The sequence below is a fragment of the Pagrus major genome, chromosome 1, assembly GCF_040436345.1.
Source record: "Pagrus major chromosome 1, Pma_NU_1.0".
In the NCBI taxonomy this organism is placed as follows: Eukaryota; Metazoa; Chordata; class Actinopteri; order Spariformes; family Sparidae; genus Pagrus; species Pagrus major.
This window is the reverse complement of record NC_133215.1, coordinates 8,766,885-8,785,855: the sequence shown is the minus strand read 5'-3', so window position 1 is coordinate 8,785,855 and position 18,971 is coordinate 8,766,885. Positions and strand designations below refer to the sequence as shown.

General features: G+C 40.7%; 1 protein-coding gene across 1 annotated transcript; it reads right to left on the bottom strand.

The window, feature by feature from the left end:
* Nucleotides 1-4: 4 nt before the first annotated feature.
* Nucleotides 5-16,966, bottom strand: LOC141005353 (uncharacterized). The gene is made up of 9 exons (XM_073477190.1): nucleotides 16,742-16,966; nucleotides 15,244-16,607; nucleotides 12,615-12,786; nucleotides 11,673-12,478; nucleotides 11,138-11,282; nucleotides 8,149-8,322; nucleotides 6,335-7,991; nucleotides 4,590-4,765; nucleotides 5-1,399 (listed from the first exon to the last, which is right to left on the bottom strand). Exons 1-9 carry the CDS (start codon nucleotides 16,911-16,913, stop codon nucleotides 621-623), a joined length of 5,445 nt encoding a protein of 1,814 aa, XP_073333291.1. The 5' UTR covers nucleotides 16,914-16,966; the 3' UTR covers nucleotides 5-620.
* Nucleotides 16,967-18,971: the final 2,005 nt, after the last annotated feature.

Below are 18,971 nucleotides of genomic sequence, written 5' to 3'. Positions count from 1 at the left end.
TATAATAAGAACGTTGTGACCGATGTCGTTCTTGCTTGAAGTATATTTACTTAAGTACTGTACAGGGAGCAATTTTGAGGTAGTTGTACTTTATTTGAGTTTTTCCATAATTAATGTGTTATACTTGTACTCCACTACCAACCACTTCAGCGGACTCCATTTCTAAACTAGTGTTAGCGTCAGCTGCAGTTGCTCTCTGTTTGTGGAGCGGAGAGGCACTCGAGAACATCTGATAAAAACAGACCCGAGTCCTTCACAAAGAAATCCACAGTCCAGCAGCTTTAAGTTACTGAGCGCAACACCACTGCCGCGAATACAAATCCCAGATCTGTACATGTCTGACCTAATGTAGGTGCTGACTACAAACAAACCTCATTACGTCATAACAATGTTATGTGTTGAAAACTTGTATCTTGAAGTAAACATGCATGTAACGCTGTGATCCTACCGTCTCACTGAAGTTACATCGTGCAGAAACGAGTGGTCAGGGGGCGAAGAGAAACGAGAGATTTCTCCTCGAACCTTCTCAGAAGGTTTCATCTAAACTTTCAAGTAAAGGTGATTCTGAGATTCTTCATGAACAGACATTTGGCAAAACCAACAGCCATTAACAGTGACCGTCACTGTGAAACTGACACATTACTCGCATTTTTCTTCCGTTTCATGTTTTTGCAGGTTAACAGGTTTTCCCCTTCATGAATTCTTCCATGCTTTTTTATCTGCGATATCCAACAGAATCTCTTCCCGCAGGTTTTGCAAAGGTACGGCTTCTCACCCGTGTGGACTCTCATGTGAACCGACAAGTTACTAGCACGTGTGAAATCCTTTCCGCAGGTGTCGCAAGAAAATGGCTTCTCACCTGTGTGGATTCTTATATGAGCGTTTAATGCTGATCTCTGACGGAATCTTCTCCCACAGGTGTTGCACAAATATGGCTTCTCACCTGTGTGGATTCTGAGGTGTGCATACAATTTGGACTTAAACTTAAAGTTTTTCCCACACGTGTCACATCTGTAGGGCTTTTCAACTTTGTGTCTTTTATGTCTTTTCTTTGGTTCTGGCTCTGCAGCTCTAGTCGATCCCGAGTCTCTATGTTTGCCTCCTTTCTGATCTTGGCTCTCAGCTACATGAGAGTTGTGAGAGAGGAGCTGGTGGTCACTTTTTGGTTCTGGTTCTCTGTGGTCACTTTCTTCAAAAGGAGTATTCAACATAAAGGTATCCGTCTCCTGCTTCAGTACAAGCTGCTCTCCCTCCTGACTGCTGCAGAGTTCCTCCTGTTCCTCTTTAATCTGTGGAGGCTCTGGGTCCTCTTGGTCCAGACTGGAGTTCCTCTCCTGGTCACAGAGCAGCTGGTCAGCGAGAACCTCGTCCTCCGTACAGACCTGCTGCTGTGGGAGCTCTGGAGGGACACAGAGTAAAAGGAAGATGATGCTACTGTGATGGTGAATCAGAAATACAGACAGGCGAGCACATTAGGACCCATGTATATTTAAACTATTTGGATTATATAAAAAACGAATTTCCAATTATTGCCAAAATAATGAAGTTTACTCACCTATCCTGTGTAACTTCATTTCCGGTTTCCAAACGATATCCAGCAGTTTTCGCTGACGGTCGATCTCCTCCTCGTACTCGACGATAGTTTTCTTAAAAACTCCGAATATTTCTTCAGCAGCAGCAGTTAGTCGCTGGTTGATGAAACCTCTCAAACACTCGACAGAAGACATTTTTATTCAATTACAACCTAGTCAGCTCGAAGTTTTACTGATAAACCAGCCTGTTTCAGTGAACATATGCAGGTTTGCCGACTGGCGCCGGTCTTCTGTTTACTTCCGCGTGGTGTTACACTGTTAATGTTCCGTCGGTGGAATTTATGTTTTGTTTTGTTCCGCTCACAGTTGTTGGCATTTTGACAGACCGTGTTTTAACCCTCAATTTTTGGCAGGTGAAAACAGACTATTTTGTGTTGTAATGGTCCTTTAAAAGAATTTCAAGTTGTCCTGTGAGCTCAAATTTTTAGATTATGAAGCTCAAGAATGAGATCAAGTCATATTTAGGCAGAAATTACCTTTCAGTAACTGTATTTGGCCTTCAATCAGTTTTTGGCAGGTGAAATCTGTTCGTTATTTTATAGGCTTATGTAACCCTCCCATCAATCATGTCTTTTATAGTCTTGTCTCCAAATAGTAGGAGTAAACAAGAATATTAGATATACAAGACACATCCAAACATGGGAAGCAAATGCTATGTAGGGCCCAGATCAGATAAAAAATAATGCAGTCACGAGGATAATTGCAAAAGTGATCATTTCTTATTGAAAACCCACCCATAAATCACATTCATTATAGTCTAATTTCCAAAGACAGGGCTAAACAAAGGCAGCAGACATACCAAGCACATAGAGACATGTCTATCACGTAATTGTTATGCCTGTTTTCGCTACAAACTACACTTCTTTTGGCCACAGTTGTGATAATTACGTAACAACAAACGTTAAACTTTATAAGACATATACCTTTGTTATAATTGCGGACGTACAGTTGTGTGTATCTGCATATTATGACCGTTTAATCCAGAGAAAATCAGACGTTTTAGCGCTACCCCTCAACAGGCTGCTGTCATTTAATCATTTAACAAAGAACTGTAGCTGTCAAGTAAATGTAGCCGCTTCAAGAATACAATAGTTGCCTGTGAAATGTAGTGAAGTAGAAGTGCATGTAACTTGAAATTTAAGTACTTAAAGCACAAAATACGTTTTGTTTATTTAATTGAAGCTGTACAACTTTATTGTGAGAATAAATACATGAGATCAAAAAACAGCAGAACAACACGTAGCACACAACATACATAAAAGTATGAAATCAGATGACATGCTGCCGACAAAAGAGAAAAGGCTCCAACACCACTAGAGATGGTTTCTCAGCTTCAGCAGAGTTCACAGTCCACTCATGTAAACTTAAATAAAAATAATTCAAAAGTTCAACAGACTTCAATGACAATGTTAAAAATGTTCTACATCATTACACTAACATTTTGTGGCCTTGTCTCAATGGGAAATTGTACACATTCAATTACAGAGTCGTAGCTGTTGCAAAAAGTATTTCATTGATGGTTTCTCCTGTGTGTACTGATCCTCTGGTGTTTTTCTGAGGATGTGATTTGAGCATCTTTGTGTGACAGTTGTTGAAGTTATACTGCTTCTCACCAGCATATATATTAATCATTAAAGCTGCTGTAAGTGTTGCTGTAGTTTCAGCTAACTTCATGTCCATTCTGCAGTTGGCAATACCCTCTCTCCTCTTAACGTCACCACACGAATGTGTAGCAGTGATCACCAGACATAACAGCAAACAGGAGGTTCCTGCTCTCTGAGTGTTCAGAAGCAGACAGGACCGCCTCTTTATGGAGTTCTCTGTCCTGATTGGATAGAGTGGTCAGGTATACCAGAAAATGTCTATTCTCTTTTACTGTATGAGCAGGTGGAGGAGGGACATGGGTTAGTGGACAAACAATCTGTAACAGTGATTGATGTTGGAGTATAGAGCAATTTAACACTTATCTTGATGACAAAATATCACTTACAGCAGCTTTAAGTCTGAAAAACCTCCTGGGTTTTGCAGGTGAACAGATTTTCACCTTCATGAACTCTTACGTGCCTTTTCATCTGTGACATCCAAGAGAATTTCATGCCGCAGGTTTTGCAAACATAAGGCTTGTCACCTGTGTGAATACTCATGTGGGCCAACAAGATATGGCTACGTTTGAACGCTTTGCCGCAGGTGTTGCAACGGTAAGGCTTCTCACCTGTGTGGATTTTCATGTGGCGCAATAAGTTGCTAGAAGATCTGAAATCCTTTCCACAGGTTTTGCAAGGAAATGGCTTCTCACCTGTGTGAACTCTTATATGAAGAATTAATGATTTTCTAATTCTGAATGTTTTCCCACAGGTGTTGCAAGAAAATGGCTTTTCACCTGTGTGGATTGTCAGGTGAGCATTAAAGTCGGACTTATGCTTAAAATCTCTACCACACGTGTCACATTTGAAGGGCTTTTCACCTTTGTGAGCATGATGCCTTTTCTTTGGTTTTGGCTCTGCAGCTCTAGTTGATCCTGAGTCTCTTTGTTTGCCTCCTTTCTGATCTTGGCTCTCAGCTACATGAGAGTTGTGAGAGAGGAGCTGGTGGTCACTTTCTGGTTCTGGTTCACTGTGGTCACTTTCTTCATGAGGAGGAATCAACATAAAGGTATCAGTCTCCTGCTTCAGTACACGCTGCTCTCCCTCCTGACTGCTGCAGAGTTCCTCCTCTTCCTCCTCTTTAATCTGTGGAGGCTCTGGGTCCTCTTGGTCCAGACTGGAGTTCCTGTCCTGGTCACAGAGCAGCTGGTCAGCGAGAACCTCGTCCTCCGTACAGACCTGCTGCTGTGGGAGCTCTGGAGGGACACAGAGTAAAAGGAAGATGATACTACTGTGATGGTGAATAAGAAATACAGACAGGCGAGCACATTAGGACCCATGTATATTTTAACTATTGGGATTATATAGAAAAAACAATGTCCGTTTCTTGTGTAAAATATCAACTTTTACTCACCTATCTTGTGTAATTTCATGTTGGGTTTCCAAACGATATCCAGCAGTTTTCGCTGACGGTCGATCTCCTCCTCGTACTCGACGATAGTTTTCTGAAAAACTCCGAATATTTCTTCAGCAGCAGCAGTGAGTCGCTCGTTGATGAAACCTCTCAAACACTCGACAGAAGACATTTTTTAGTGAATTACAACCTAGTCAGCTCGAAGTTTTACTGATAAACCAGCCTGTTTCAGTGAACACCTCCGGGTTTAGCGACTGTCGTGTTCTTCTGTTTACTTCCGCGTGGTGTTACACTGTTAATGTTCCGTCGGTGGAATTTATGTTTTGTTTTGTTCCGCTCACAGTTGTTGGCATTTTTACAGACCGTGTTTTAACCCTTTTCATCAGAGCTGTAACAGTTAGTAGCTCAGTATCATTTAGGTCTTTCCATGCCAACTCACCCAGAATTAATTTGTCATGGATTTTCTTTGAATAAACAAACAAAAACTTAATACAGTCCACAAGTGCATGTCTGTATATAAATATCTTCCTATACAACCGACTTTGCTGCACGTGTAATATGAACAACAGATCATTGCAACATTATAGGCTATATATGACAGAAATTAACCTCTTTAATAATGTCTTGAGTTGAAAAAACAGGATACATTACTCAGTAGCTACAATCAGTCTGTTGATTGCATTCAGCCCTTAACACTCAGTAATGACACTTCAAATCAAGCTGTGAATAGTTTCATCATCACATACTTCAGTTTATCAACTTCAAGTTGACAGAGTTTGACCTGACATTTTTTCTGTATTTAAGAATTTCATTTTAGTACCACTGTCTAAAATTAGTTGTTTTTGTATGTAAAAAAAATATTTTAAAAAGTAACTAGCTGTCAAGTAAATGTAGTCGCTTCAAGAATACAATAGTTGCCTCTGAAATGTAGTGAAGTAGAAGTGCATGTAACTTAAAATGAAACTACTTAAAGCACAAAAACAGTTTTATTTTGTTTTTATTGAAGCTTTACAACTTTAGGCTTCAGTTTGAATCTTGCAGCTTCATTGTGAGAATAAATACATGCGATCAAAAAACAGCAGAACAACACGTAGCACAGAACATACACAGAAGTATAAAATCAGATGACATGCTGCCGACAAAAGAGAAAAGGCTCCAACACCACTAGAGATGGTTTCTCAGCTTCAGCAGAGTTCACAGTCCACTCATGTAACTGAAGTAGTGAACAAAAATTAATTCAACAGTTCAACAGACTTCAATGACAATGTTGAAAATGTTCTACATCATTACACTAACATTTTGTGGCCTCGTCTCAATGGGAAATTGTACACATTCAATTACAGTCGTAGCTGTTGCAAAAAGTATTTCATTGATGGTTTCTCCTGTGTGTACTGATCCTCTGGTGTTTTTCTGAGGATGTGATTTGAGCAAAACTGCTGCAATAATGCAGCTCCTCACCTGTCAGTTATCTTATATACCTTAGCAGTTGAGACAGACTAAAGCATCTTTGTGTGACAGCTGTTGAAGTTATACTGCTTATAAACAGGATATATATTAATCATTAAAGCTGCTGTAAGTGTTGCTGGAGTTTCAGCTAACTTCATGTCCATTCTGCAGTTGGCAATCCCCTCTCTCCTCTTAACATCACCACATGAATGTGTAGCAGTGATCACCAGACATAACAGCAGACAGGAGGTTCCTGCTCTCTGAGTGTTCAGAAGCAGACAGGACCGCCTCTTTATGGCGTTCTCTGTCCTGATTGGATAGAGTGGTCAGGGATACCAGAAAATGTCTTTTCTTCTCTTTTACTGTATGAGCAGGTGGTGGAGGGACATGGGTTACTGGACAAACAATCTGTAACAGTGATATTTTCACCTTCATGAATTCTTTTGTGCCTTTTCATCTGTGACATCCAAGAGAATTTCATGCCGCAGGTTTTGCAAACGTAAGGCTTCTCACCTGTGTGAACTCTCCTGTGGTCCAACAAGATATACCTATGTTTGAAAGCTTTGCCGCAGGTGTTGCAAAGGTAAGGCTTCTCACCTGTGTGGATTCTCATGTGGGCTAACAAGTTACTAGTAGTTCTGAAATCTCTTCCACAGGTTTTGCAAGAAAACGGCTTCTCACCTGTGTGGAGTCTTTTATGACAGTTTAATGATGAATTCTGACGGAAGCTTTTCCCACAGGTGTTGCAAGAAAATGGCTTCTCACCTGTGTGGACTTGTGTATGACAGGTCAATGATGATCTCTGACTGAATCTTTTCCCACACGTGTTGCACAAATATGGCTTCTCACCTGTGTGAACTCTCAGGTGCAAATTAAAGTCGTACTTATACTTGAAATCTTTCCCACATGTATCACATTTGAAGGGCTTTTCACCTTTGTGAACATTATGTCTTTTGGGTAGTTCTGGCTCTGCAGCTCTAGTTGATCCTGAGTCTCTATGTTTGCCTCCTTTCTGATCTTGGCTCTCAGCTACATGAGAGTTGTGAGAGAGGAGCTGGTGGTCACTTTTTGGTTCTGGTTCTCTGTGGTCACTTTCTTCAAAAGGAGTATTCAACATAAAGGTATCAGTCTCCTGCTTCAGTACAAGCTGCTCTCCCTCCTGACTGCTGCAGAGTTCCTCCTGTTCCTCTGTAATCTGTGGAGGCTCTGGGTCCTGCTGGGCGAGACTGGAGTTAAACAGATTTTTACCTTCATGAATTTTTATGTGACTTTTCAGCTGTGATGACCAACAGAACCTCATCCCGCAGGTTTTGCAAAGGTAAGGCGTAGGCTTCTCACCTGTGTGGACTCTCATGTGGCTCAACAAGTTACTAGAAGATCTGAAATCCTTTCCACAGGTTTTGCAAGGAAATGGCTTCTCACCTGTGTGAACTCTATTATGAAGAATTATTGACTTTCTTATTCTGAATCTTTTCCCACAGGTGTTGCAAGAAAATGGCTTTTCACCTGTGTGGATTGTCAGGTGAGCATTCAAGTCGGACTTTAGCTTAAAATCTCTACCACATGTGTCACATTTGAAGGGCTTTTCACCTTTGTGAGCATTATGTCTTTTCTTTGGTTCTGGCTCTGCAGCTCTAGTTGATCCTGAGTCTCTTTGTTTGCCTCCTTTCTGATCTTGGCTCTCAGCTACATGAGAGTTGTGAGAGAGGAGCTGGTGGTCACTTTTTGGTTCACTGTGGTCACTTTGTTCATAAAGAGGAATCAACATAAAGGTGTCAGTCTCCTGCTTCAGTACAAGCTGCTCTCCCTCCTGACTGCTGCAGAGTTCCTCCTGTTCCTCTTTAATCTGAGGAGGCTCTGGGTCCTCTTGGTCCAGACTGGAGTTCCTGTCCTGGTCACAGAGCAGCTGGTCAGCGAGAACCTCGTCCTCCGTACAGACATGCTGCTGTGGGAGCTCTGGAGGGACACAGTAAAAGGAAGATGATGCTACTGTGATGGTGAATAAGAAATACAGACAGGCGAGCACATTAGGACCCCTGTATATTTAAACTATTTGGATTATATAAAAAAAACGAATTTCTGTCTCATGTCAAAATAACCAACTTTTACTCACCTATCCTGTGTAACTTTATTTCGGGTTTCCAAACGATATCCAGCAGTTTTCGCTGACGGTCGATCTCCTCCTCGTACTCGACGACAGTTTTCTTAAAAACTCCGAATATTTCTTCAGCAGCAGCAGTTAGTCGCTCGTTGATGAAACCTCTCAAACACTCGACAGAAGACATTTTTATTCAATTACAATGACGTTTTACTGATAAACCAGCCTGTTTCAGTGAACATTTCCGGGTTTGACAACTGTCGTTTCTTGTTTACTTCCGCGTGGTGTTACACTGTTAATGTTCCGTCGGTGGAATTTACGTTTTGTTTTGTTCCGCTCACAGCTGTTGGCATTTTGACAGACCGTGTTTTAACCCTTTTCATCAGAGCTGTAACAGTTAGTATCTCAGTATCATTCAGGTCTTTCCATGCCAACTCACCCAGAATTCAATTTACTACTTCCGGGTCATGTCATGGATTTTCTTTGAATAAACAAACAAAAACTAGTTAATACAGTCCACAAGTGCATGTCTGTATATAAATATCTTCCTATACAACCGACTTTGCTGCACGTGTAATATGAACAACAGATCATTGTAACATTATAGGCTATATATGACAGAAATTAACCTCTTTAATAATGTTTTGAGCTGAAAAAACAGAGGATACATAATATAACCATAAGTAAGTAGTTGGTGGTAAATGACAACTGGTAATAACTGCTGTGTTGTTAAAAAGAAGAATCAAGTGTGAAGAAGTTATAATGGATGGTTGAAATATGTATTATTCTGCATCAGTTGATTGAATGTGCACTCATCAGTTGAATAATCCATAAGTGAAAATGATACCAAATATACAAGAAAAAGATCCTGTTATCAAATGCTGTATACAACACTGTTATCACTTTTAAAGCACTGTTATTATTTTAAAAGAAATGCAGTCAGCAGGGCAGTGGAACATATCAAGGAGGAGACTTAGAGTTAAAAAAACGTCTCACAGCCGCAGCACAGTGGAGGAGTGTTCACAGATAGTTCAAGGCCGCGAAGTGGCAACACAGTATATAAGACGTGCAGGGGAAGTCCAGGATAGCAGCTGCAAAGGGACTTCAAAGCGTATCCCCGGTGAGGAGGTTGTCTTGACCAATGTTGGCATGGGTGGGCACGTTTAGCCTCGTGCAGGGAAATACCAGAGTCAGCAAAATTTGATACATAGACCAAGGAAAGAGCAAGGATTGGATAAACCACGGTGCCCAACCCCCATCTTAGTGAATATAAGGAGTATATTTTGTATTGAGAATTTGGGTCTTTTTTCATGGACTTTTGTCTGTGAGATCTCATGTTTTAATTGTCGACAATTAAACATTACTGCACTCAGCTTTGGAGGACTCCTGGAGATTATTTCCTTTTTATTGGTGACTTTTTGAAACTCTGAAAAACCTTTTTGAACAAACAAAGCATAAGAAGTCGAGACACAACAAGGGGTCATTGGTAGATTGAGAGTTTATAGCAAAGAATATTTTGAATTCACTTTTCAGATAAGAAGCAAATTTCTCATCCTTTAGAGGAGATGAATCAAATCTCCATCTTCTACTTTTCACAGAATGTCTGCCAATAGAAAGGTTCAGAAGCACAACTGCATGATCACTAACAACAATATTGCCAAACACACAAGATGCCACACATTGCACCAATGATTCAGGTATAAAAAATAATCAATTCGAGTGTGGCATTTGTGAGGGGGTGAATAGAATGTGAACTTTTCATCAGATGGGTGGAGGGTTCGCCGTGTATCAACAAGATTCATTTCTTCACAGACGGCCAAGAGAGCATTAGCCTGCTTTGACAGAGGTGAATTTCGAGGTGGATGTCTGTCAACTAAGGGATTGAGCAGACAATTCAAATCTCCTCCAACTACAGCTACTGTTGAGGATAGCTCTCCAAATTCCAAGAAGGCTTTAGTTAGGAAATCTGGGGAATAATTTGGTGGGCAATACATATTCATAATGGTAATTTCTTCACCATGTGAGACGCCCTTAATAATCACAAAGCTTCCGTATTTATCCTCGACACACGTCTTCAATTGAAATGTGAAGATTTCTATGTATCAGTACGACTACCCCTCTGGGGCTAGAACTGAAAGAGCAAAAATAAATTATACCACCCCAGAGATGGGTTGAGACGTTCATTGTCATCTAGGTGTGATTCTTGTTAAGTCCACATTTACCCGTTCCCTTTTCAGTAAAGAATAAAACTTTCTCTGCTTCACCTTCCCCCGTAAGCCCCTTACATTCCATGAACAAAGTATTATCTTACTGGACTGCATCAGCATACCTGTAGATATAGTGAATTAATCTCCCATGAAGATAGAAGACATGACTCTATGTACCTCACTCTGCACCATTGTATCATTTGTTCAACTAACATAATCAACTGTGTTGCTATAATGATATACTTGATGTGACTGGCCAGTACTGAGCATGAAATACAAACACAAACACAGAATCTTACCAGTACAAAACAAGAAATACATAGAGGGGGTCCCTCCCCCTGTTGCAGGGGGATTGCTGCCCTATAAGGCACCTGAGAGCCAGCATGCTTCTCATTAAGAAAATAAACTCAAATTGATTGAAATAAGGTCACTCCAGTTACTAGTACACAAAAAACTAAAGCAAGTGGCGTGGAAGATTGTTGTAAATTGTGGCAAATAAAATAATTAAATAAAAGTTAAGCAATGTGATACGACTCGAAAAAATTAAAAAATTAAAAACTGTGGTTATGTGGACTATATGTTGGCATTAGTGTCAAATAACAAAGTTCCCATCGTTTCAACTATGCATAAGATAAAGAATAGTCACCAGTATATTGACTCACTATCCAAATTTTGCTGTTGTGGTCCGCGATGGCATTAGTCCTGGCTTGCTACGCTGGTCACAAAAGACAGCACTTCAGCCAGCAGGTCGTGATGAAAGGAGATTTTCCTTCCCTCCAGGGTTATGCCGCCATCACCATTTGCTTGTCGTGCGTGGAAGCGAATGATGACCGGGTGTGGTTGCTGGTCGGAGCCGGGCTTAGGCACCAGGGAGCGGTGAGCCCTCTCTAGCTTAATGTGGCCTCCCTTGGTATCCATGTTGAGAAAATTCAGGAGCCAGCACTCAAAAAAGTCACAAAATGCGTATGTTCTTTCGTTGTCCTGTTTTCAAGCTCGTCTATGTGGTCCGACAGAGACTCGACTTTCTTCTCCAGGGCTAAAATTTCTGTGTGTGAGGACAGTTCCATCTCACTGTCGTCTCCTTCCTGCTCGCAGCCATGTTGGGCTAAAGATGTAGTGTTGTCGGTGGCTAGCTGTCGCAGTTTGTTGCCATTTCTGCTCTTAGATGATGGCACTGTCTCTTGTTGCCTTGTCCAAAACTGTTTAAGAGTCATATTATTGCAATATCATTCCGAAAAAGAGTCATATTTTAAGTGAGAATATTAAATATATGTCGGGTGACCCCCATGACTTATACTTTTAACCAAAGAACTCGATTTTCTGGTTTCCTCAGGTAATCAGCTCTTCACCTTCATGAATTTTTATGTGCTTTTTCAGTTGTCGTAAATGACGGTATCCCTTACCGCAGGTTTTACAAGGGTACGGCTTTTCACCTGTGTGGATTCTCATGTGGACCACCAAGTGATTGGAACGACCGAAAAGTTTTCCACAGGTGTCACAAGAATATGGCTTCTCACCTGTGTGGGTCCTCATATGTTCCCACAATTTACCAGAAGATCTGAAATCTCTTCCACAGGTGTTGCAAGGAAATGGCCTCTCACCTGTGTGGATTCTTATATGAGCGTTTAATGATTTTCTCATTCTGAAACTTTTCCCACACGTGTTGCAAGGAAATGGCTTTTCACCTGTGTGGACCCTCAGGTGCAAATAAAATTGGGACTTGTACTTAAAAACTATCCCACACGTTTCACATTTAAAGGGCTTTTCACTGTTGTGAGCATTAAGTCTTTTCTTTGGTTTTGGCTCTGCAGCTCTAGTCGATCCTGAGTCTCTACGTTTGCCTCCTTTCTGATCTTGGCTCTCAGCTACATGAGAGTTGTGAGAGAGGAGCTGGTGGTCACTTTTTGGTTCACTGTGGTCACTTTCTTCATAAGGAGGAATCAACATAAAGGTATCAGTCTCCTGCTTCAGTACAAGCTGCTCTCCCTCCTGACTGCTGCAGAGTTCCTCCTGTTCCTCCTCTTTAATCTGTGGAGGCTCTGGGTCCTCTTGGTCCAGACTGGAGCTCCTGTCCTGGTCACAGAGCAGCTGGTCAGCGAGAACCTCGTCCTCCGTACAGACCTGCTGCTGTGGGAGCTCTGGAGGGACACAGAGTAAAAGGAAGAGGATACTACTGTGATGGTGTTAATTCGGACCCATGTATATTTAAACTATTGAGGATTATATATTAAAACGAATTTATATTTCTTGTCAAAATGATCAAGGTTTACTCACCTATCCTGTGTAACTTTATTTTGGGTTTCCAAACGATATCCAGCAGTTTTCGCTGACGGTCGATCTCCTCCTCGTACTCGACGATAGTTTTCTTAAAAACTCCGAATATTTCTTCAGCAGCAGCAGTTAGTCGCTCGCTGATGAAACCTCTCAAACACTCGACAGAAGACATTTTTATTCATTTACAACGAAGTTTACTGATAAACCAGCCTGTTTCCGTGAAGACGTGCAGGTTTGCGACTGGCACCGATCTTCTGTTTACTTCCGCTTGATGTTACACTGTTAAAGTTCCGTCAGTGGAATTTATGTTTTGTTTTGTTCCGCTTACAATTGTTGGCATTTTATTATTATATCAAAACAGCCCTTAACACTCAGTAATGACACTTCAAATCAAAGTGTGATAGAAAATCAAATGTTTTCATCATCAAATACTTTAGTTTATCAACTTCAAGTTGACAGAGTGAATTTAAGAATCTCATTTTAGTACAACTATCTGAAATGCTGTTTAAAAACACACTCGCACACCTAAAAGTTCACCCTCAGAGTTGTTCTCTGATGTGAAACCTTATTTATTAAAGTAGCTGTAGCTGTCAAATCAATGTAGTAGCCTAAAAAATACTTATAGCAGTAATAATTTATTGTGAAATATTGTGAAGTATATGTAACTTAAAATTAAACTACTTCAAGCACAGTGGGACTCTTGTAGCTTTATATTTTACAATAAATGCATGAGATAAAAAAAACAGCAGTTCACCATGGAGCACACCATCTATTTGTTTTTTTTTGCACCCCTAATAAACAAACAGTATGCTGCAGAAAGGAAAAAGGAAAGACTCCAGTTGGCAGGATGACCCAACACCACCAGTAGGCTTCTCAGCTTCAACATCAGAGAATTATACAATCCACTTGTGATATAGTGATGGAAAAAAAAAAAGTTCAAAAGGAACCACTAAAGCATCTTTTCCCCACAGTTGTTGCAGTTTTATAGCTTCTCATCAGTTTGGGTCACTCTTGTGTGGTATATCAAGTTACCATTAAGTCTGAAAACCCTCCTGGGTTTTGTAGGTAAACAGGTTTTCACCTTCATGAATTGTTATGTGCCTTCTCAGCTCTGGTATCTGACAGAAGCTCTTCCCACAGGTTTTGCAAAAGTAGGGCTTCTCACCTGTGTGGACTCGCATGTGGACCAACAAGGTACTGGAACATCTGAAAGCTCTTCCACAGGTGTTGCAAAAAAAAAAAAAAGGCTTCTCACCTGTGTGGATTCTCAGATGCATATTCAGTTGGGACTTAAACTTAAAATCTTTCCCACATGTGACACATAACATACATGACAAAGCACCACTAGAGAGGGTTTCTTGTCGTCAACAACAGTTCATAATCCACTCATGTTAGCAGTGTATGATGCAAATGATGCATATGTTCAAAAAAACTTGAAGGCATTGTTGAAAATGTATTACTTCATTACACTAACATATTGTGACTGTTTCTCAATGACTCTTGTATGATAGGTCAATGCCGATCTCTGACTAAATCTTTTCCCACAGATGTTACACAAATATGGCTTCTCACCTGTATGGAGTCTTATATGACCATTTAGTGCTGATGCCAAACGGAAACCTTTCCCACAGGTGTTGCACAAATATGGCCTCTCACCTGTATGGAGTCTTATATGAGTGTTTAGTGCTGATATCACACTGTTTTACTGATGAACCAGCCTCTTTCAGTGAACACATGGACATTCAGCGACTGGCGCTGTTCTTCTGTTTACTTCCGCTTGATGTTACACCGTTAATGTTGCCTCAGTGGAATACGTGTTTTCTTTTGTTCCGCTTGCAATTGTTGGCATTTTTACAGACCGTGTTTTTAAACCAATGCGTCATGGCTGTAAGTTACTATCTAAGCAGTAACTGTGCAGAAATCTTTTGTCTTCAAACTGAAGATAGGAACTGCTGTGTTGGTTGACATTTGCCCCCTCACTGATGTATTGCTTCCTCATTAAAACCTATTATTAAAAAATATACTGACAGAAAGAGCAATTCCACTAATTTTATACTGCAGGTAAGACACAGTATGTTGGGGGGAGTGACTTGACTTGGGACTTGCCTTAACGACGGACTCGTCTTGACTTGACCAAGGAAAAATTACCTGGGACCTGCTTGAGTCGGACCAAATGACTTGTGACACGTCTGTAAAGTACCTCAAACATCTTTTAACAGCATAAAGTTCTGTTAAAAAAAGTTTTCATATCGGCACATATCCAATAAACTTAAACACAGATACCAATATATCCGTGATGGGACAATATGGACCAACCTATATATCAGTATGGCTCGACTGAAGAGGGGTTTTCGACTGCAACATCAGAGAGTTCACATTCCATTCATGTAAATGGCATTTAAAAATGATTCAAAAGTTCATCAACAATTGATGGCATTGTTGAATATCAATTACTTCATTACACTAACATATTGTACCCTCTTCTCGATGGACTCCCATATGATAGTTCAATGCTGATCTCTGATTGAATCTTTTCCCACAGATGTTGCACATATACGGCTTCTCACCCGTGTGGATTCTTGTATGAGCATCTAATGCTGATATTTAAATAAATGTTTTCCCACATTTAAGGCTTCTCACGCATGTGGATTCTCATGTGGACCAACATGTTGCTAGAACATCTGAAATCTCTTCCACAGATTAGGCAAGAAAATGGCTTCTCACCTGTGTGAAGTCTTATATGAGAGTTTAATTCTGTTTTCCGACTGAATGTTTTACCACAGGTGTTGCACGAATATGGCTTCTCACCTGTGTGAAGTCTTATATGAGAGTTTAATGATGATCTCTGACTGAATCTTGTCCCACAGGTGTTGCACAAATATGGCTTCTCACCTGTGTGGACTCTCAGGTGCAAATAAAACTGGGACTTATACTTAAAGTCTTTCCCGCATGTGTCACATTTCAATGGCCTTACAACTTTGTGAGCATTATGTCTTTTCTTTGGTTCTGGCTCTGCAGCTCTAGTCGATCCTGAGTCTCTATGTTTGCCTCTTTTCTGATATTGGCTCTCAGCTACATGAGAGTTGTGAGAGAGGAGCTGGTGGTCACTTTTTGGTTCTGGTTCTCTGTGGTCACTTTCTTCATAAGGAGTATTCAACATAAAGGTATCAGTCTCCTGCTTCAGTACAAGCTGCTCTCCCTCCTGACTGCTGCAGAGTTCCTCCTGTTCCTCTGTAATCTGTGGAGGCTCTGGGTCCTCTTGGTCCAGACTGGAGGTAAACAGATGTTCACCTTCATGAATTTGTATGTGACTTTTCATCTGTGATGACCAACAGAACCTCTTCCCGCAGGTTTTGCAAAGGTAAGGCTTCTCACCTGTGTGGACTCTCATGTGGATCAACAAGTTACTAGAAGTTTTGAAATCCTCTCCACAGGTTTTGCTAGGAAATGGCTTCTCACCTGTGTGAACGCTCATATGAAGAATTAATGACTTTCTTATTCTGAATCTTTTCCCACATGTGTTGCACAAGTATGGCTTCTCACCTGTGTGGACTTTAAGGTGAGCATTCAAGTCAGACTTCAGCTTAAAATCTTTCCCACATGTGTCACATTTAAAGGGCTTTTCACTGTTGTGAGCATTATGTCGTTTCTTTGACTTTGCAGCTCTAGTCGATCCTGAGTTTCTACGTTTGCCTCCTTTCTGATCTTGGCTCTCAGCTACATGAGAGTTGTGAGAGAGGAGCTGGTGGTCACTTTTTGGTTCTGGTTCTCTGTGGTCACTTTCTTCATAAGGAGTATTCAACATAAAGGTATCAGTCTCCTGCTTCAGTACAAGCTGCTCTCCCTCCTGACTGCTGCATAGTTCCTCCTGTTCCTCTTTAATCTGTGGAGGCTCTGGGTCCTCTTGGTCCAGACTGGAGTTCCTCTCCTGGTCACAGAGCAGCTGGTCAGCGAGAACCTCGTCCTCCGTACAGACATGCTGCTGTGGGAGCTCTGGAGGGACACAGAGTAAAAGGAAGAGGATACTACTGTGATGGTGTTAATTCGGACCCCTGTATATTTAAACTATTGGGATTACATAGAAAAAATATTTATATTTCTTGTCTAAAATAATGAAGTTTACTCACCTATCCTGTCTAACTTTATTTCGGGTTTCAAAACGATATCCAGCAGTTTGCGCTGACGGTCGATCTCCTCCTCGTACTCGACGACAGTTTTCTGAAAAACTCCGAATATTTCTTCAGCAGCAGCTGTTAGTCGCTGGTTGATGAAACCTCTCAAACACTCGACAGAAGACATTGTTGGTTATCTACAACTAAAAATAATTAGCTGCGCCACAACTGCGAAGCTAAACCAAAGCACTTCACTCGCGCCTCTGGTGTTTACTTCCGCTGGCTGTCACACTATTTGGTTCCGCCGGTGGAAGTGTTCGAGCTTTTCGTTCCGCATTCACAGTAGGGTTGTACGTCTGTCTCGCTTAATTTCACAGACAATTGAGATGTTTTCTTTCAGCTGATTTTGAGCTCATTCACAGACAATAATAACTTACTAATAAAGTACTTATGTGTGTAGCATTTTAGTAGCAGCTAGTCGAAGTGGAGCCAAGTTCGCACTGGCTACTGATTGATAACAAGGCATAGGAGCTGCGATTTTTGTTTACTGTAGCTGTCAAGTAAATGTAGTGGAGTAAAAATAACAATATTTGCCTGTGAAATGTTGTATCCTAGAATATTACATGACCAAAATATAAGGTACTCGAAGTGCAAATACCTCAAAGTTGATTTTTATTTATTTTGTTGTTGGAAGGGTTCAATATTTCATATCTGACGTAGCCTGTTGGACATCTGAGGACATGAATTCACACAAAAAATAAAATGAACATGTGACATGATGTTGTTTCACTAGTGTGTGTGTCTTACTTAAGTTTAATTTATTTACTTTTATCACCTTTATTTTACCAGGAATACTTTCATTGAGGTTTAAAATCTCATTTACAAGGGAGTCCTGGCAAAGAAAGCAGCATAAAAACAAAAATTCAGCCATTATCTACTCACCTTCATGCTGAAGGAAAGTCAGGTGAGGTTTCGTCATCCACAAAACATTTCAGGAGCTTCACAGCAAAGCAGCATTCTCTTAAACAACTTCTGTAGATGGGCACTTGAATAAAAACATGAAAGAACAACATAAAATGGCTCCATACTGCTCGGCCGGTATAATCCAAGTCTCCCAAAGCCCCAAGATCATTAACTGATTGGAAAAGATGTTATTTACACTGTTTTCAAAGCCGGAATCTTCACTGTAGCTGCGAAGCTAAAAGCATTAGCTCGCAACCTGTCTGAAGTGGGTGTACAAGATGCAAATAATGTCTTTTCAAATGAATTTGGGCTGGGCTGTCAGAGACTTGGATTACTCTGGACAAGCTATATGAAGCAATTTTCTGTTTTTTGTGTTTATTTTCCCCATCTCCGGCAGCTATTTTGCTGTGAAGCTCCAGAATTGTTTTATGGACTGAAAGACTTCAGCCGACTTTCCATACGCATGGGGTTGACTAGATAATGACTACATTTTTTTTGGGTGAACTTATCCTTCAAAACAAGCTGCAGCAAATTTCACATAAAAACAAAGAAATCAAAACAAATAAGGCCTACATCAGACCTATTCAACTGAAGGCCTGTGGGCCACATGCGGCCTTCTGACAACCTCATTCCGGCCCTTTGCTCATTTTGTTAATAGGCTAATTAGCCCATTCATTAGTTATGTCTGTCAATAAGCACACAAATATGGAAGCCCAATACGGTCATGGGTCAAACATAGTATTTCCTGCCTATTCACGTGATAAGGAGTTAAGTTTTATCTCGAGGTCTCAACTTATTTATGTCCAAATGATGGAGTAACACATTTTTTTCTTTACTTTTGTATAATATTTATTTTTCAATCGTGAAATCTAATAAATAAAGTAGAGAGAAAAAAAATTGAGGGAATGTAAATGTCCGGCCCTTTGCTACTTTATTTCAAATCTGGCCCTTTCTGAAAAATGTATAGAATAGAATAGATATACTTTATTGATCCTAAGCTGGGAAATTAAGGAAGCTGGGAAATTAAGGATTAAGAACAGTAGCTGAATAGGCCTGGCCTACATCAAGACAATTAATCTACCTGTGTGCAGGTGCAGGACATGTGCATTCACTGGTCCTCTACCTTGTTTTTTTCTGACCCTCCACAAAACAAATAACCAAGTTCAAGGTTGGTAAGTTGCACGTACTCCCATTGTTTCAACGCTAGGGGGTGGCCTCTGCGCCAAACACACACACACACACACACACACACACACACACACACACAGTCTCTCTCTCTCTC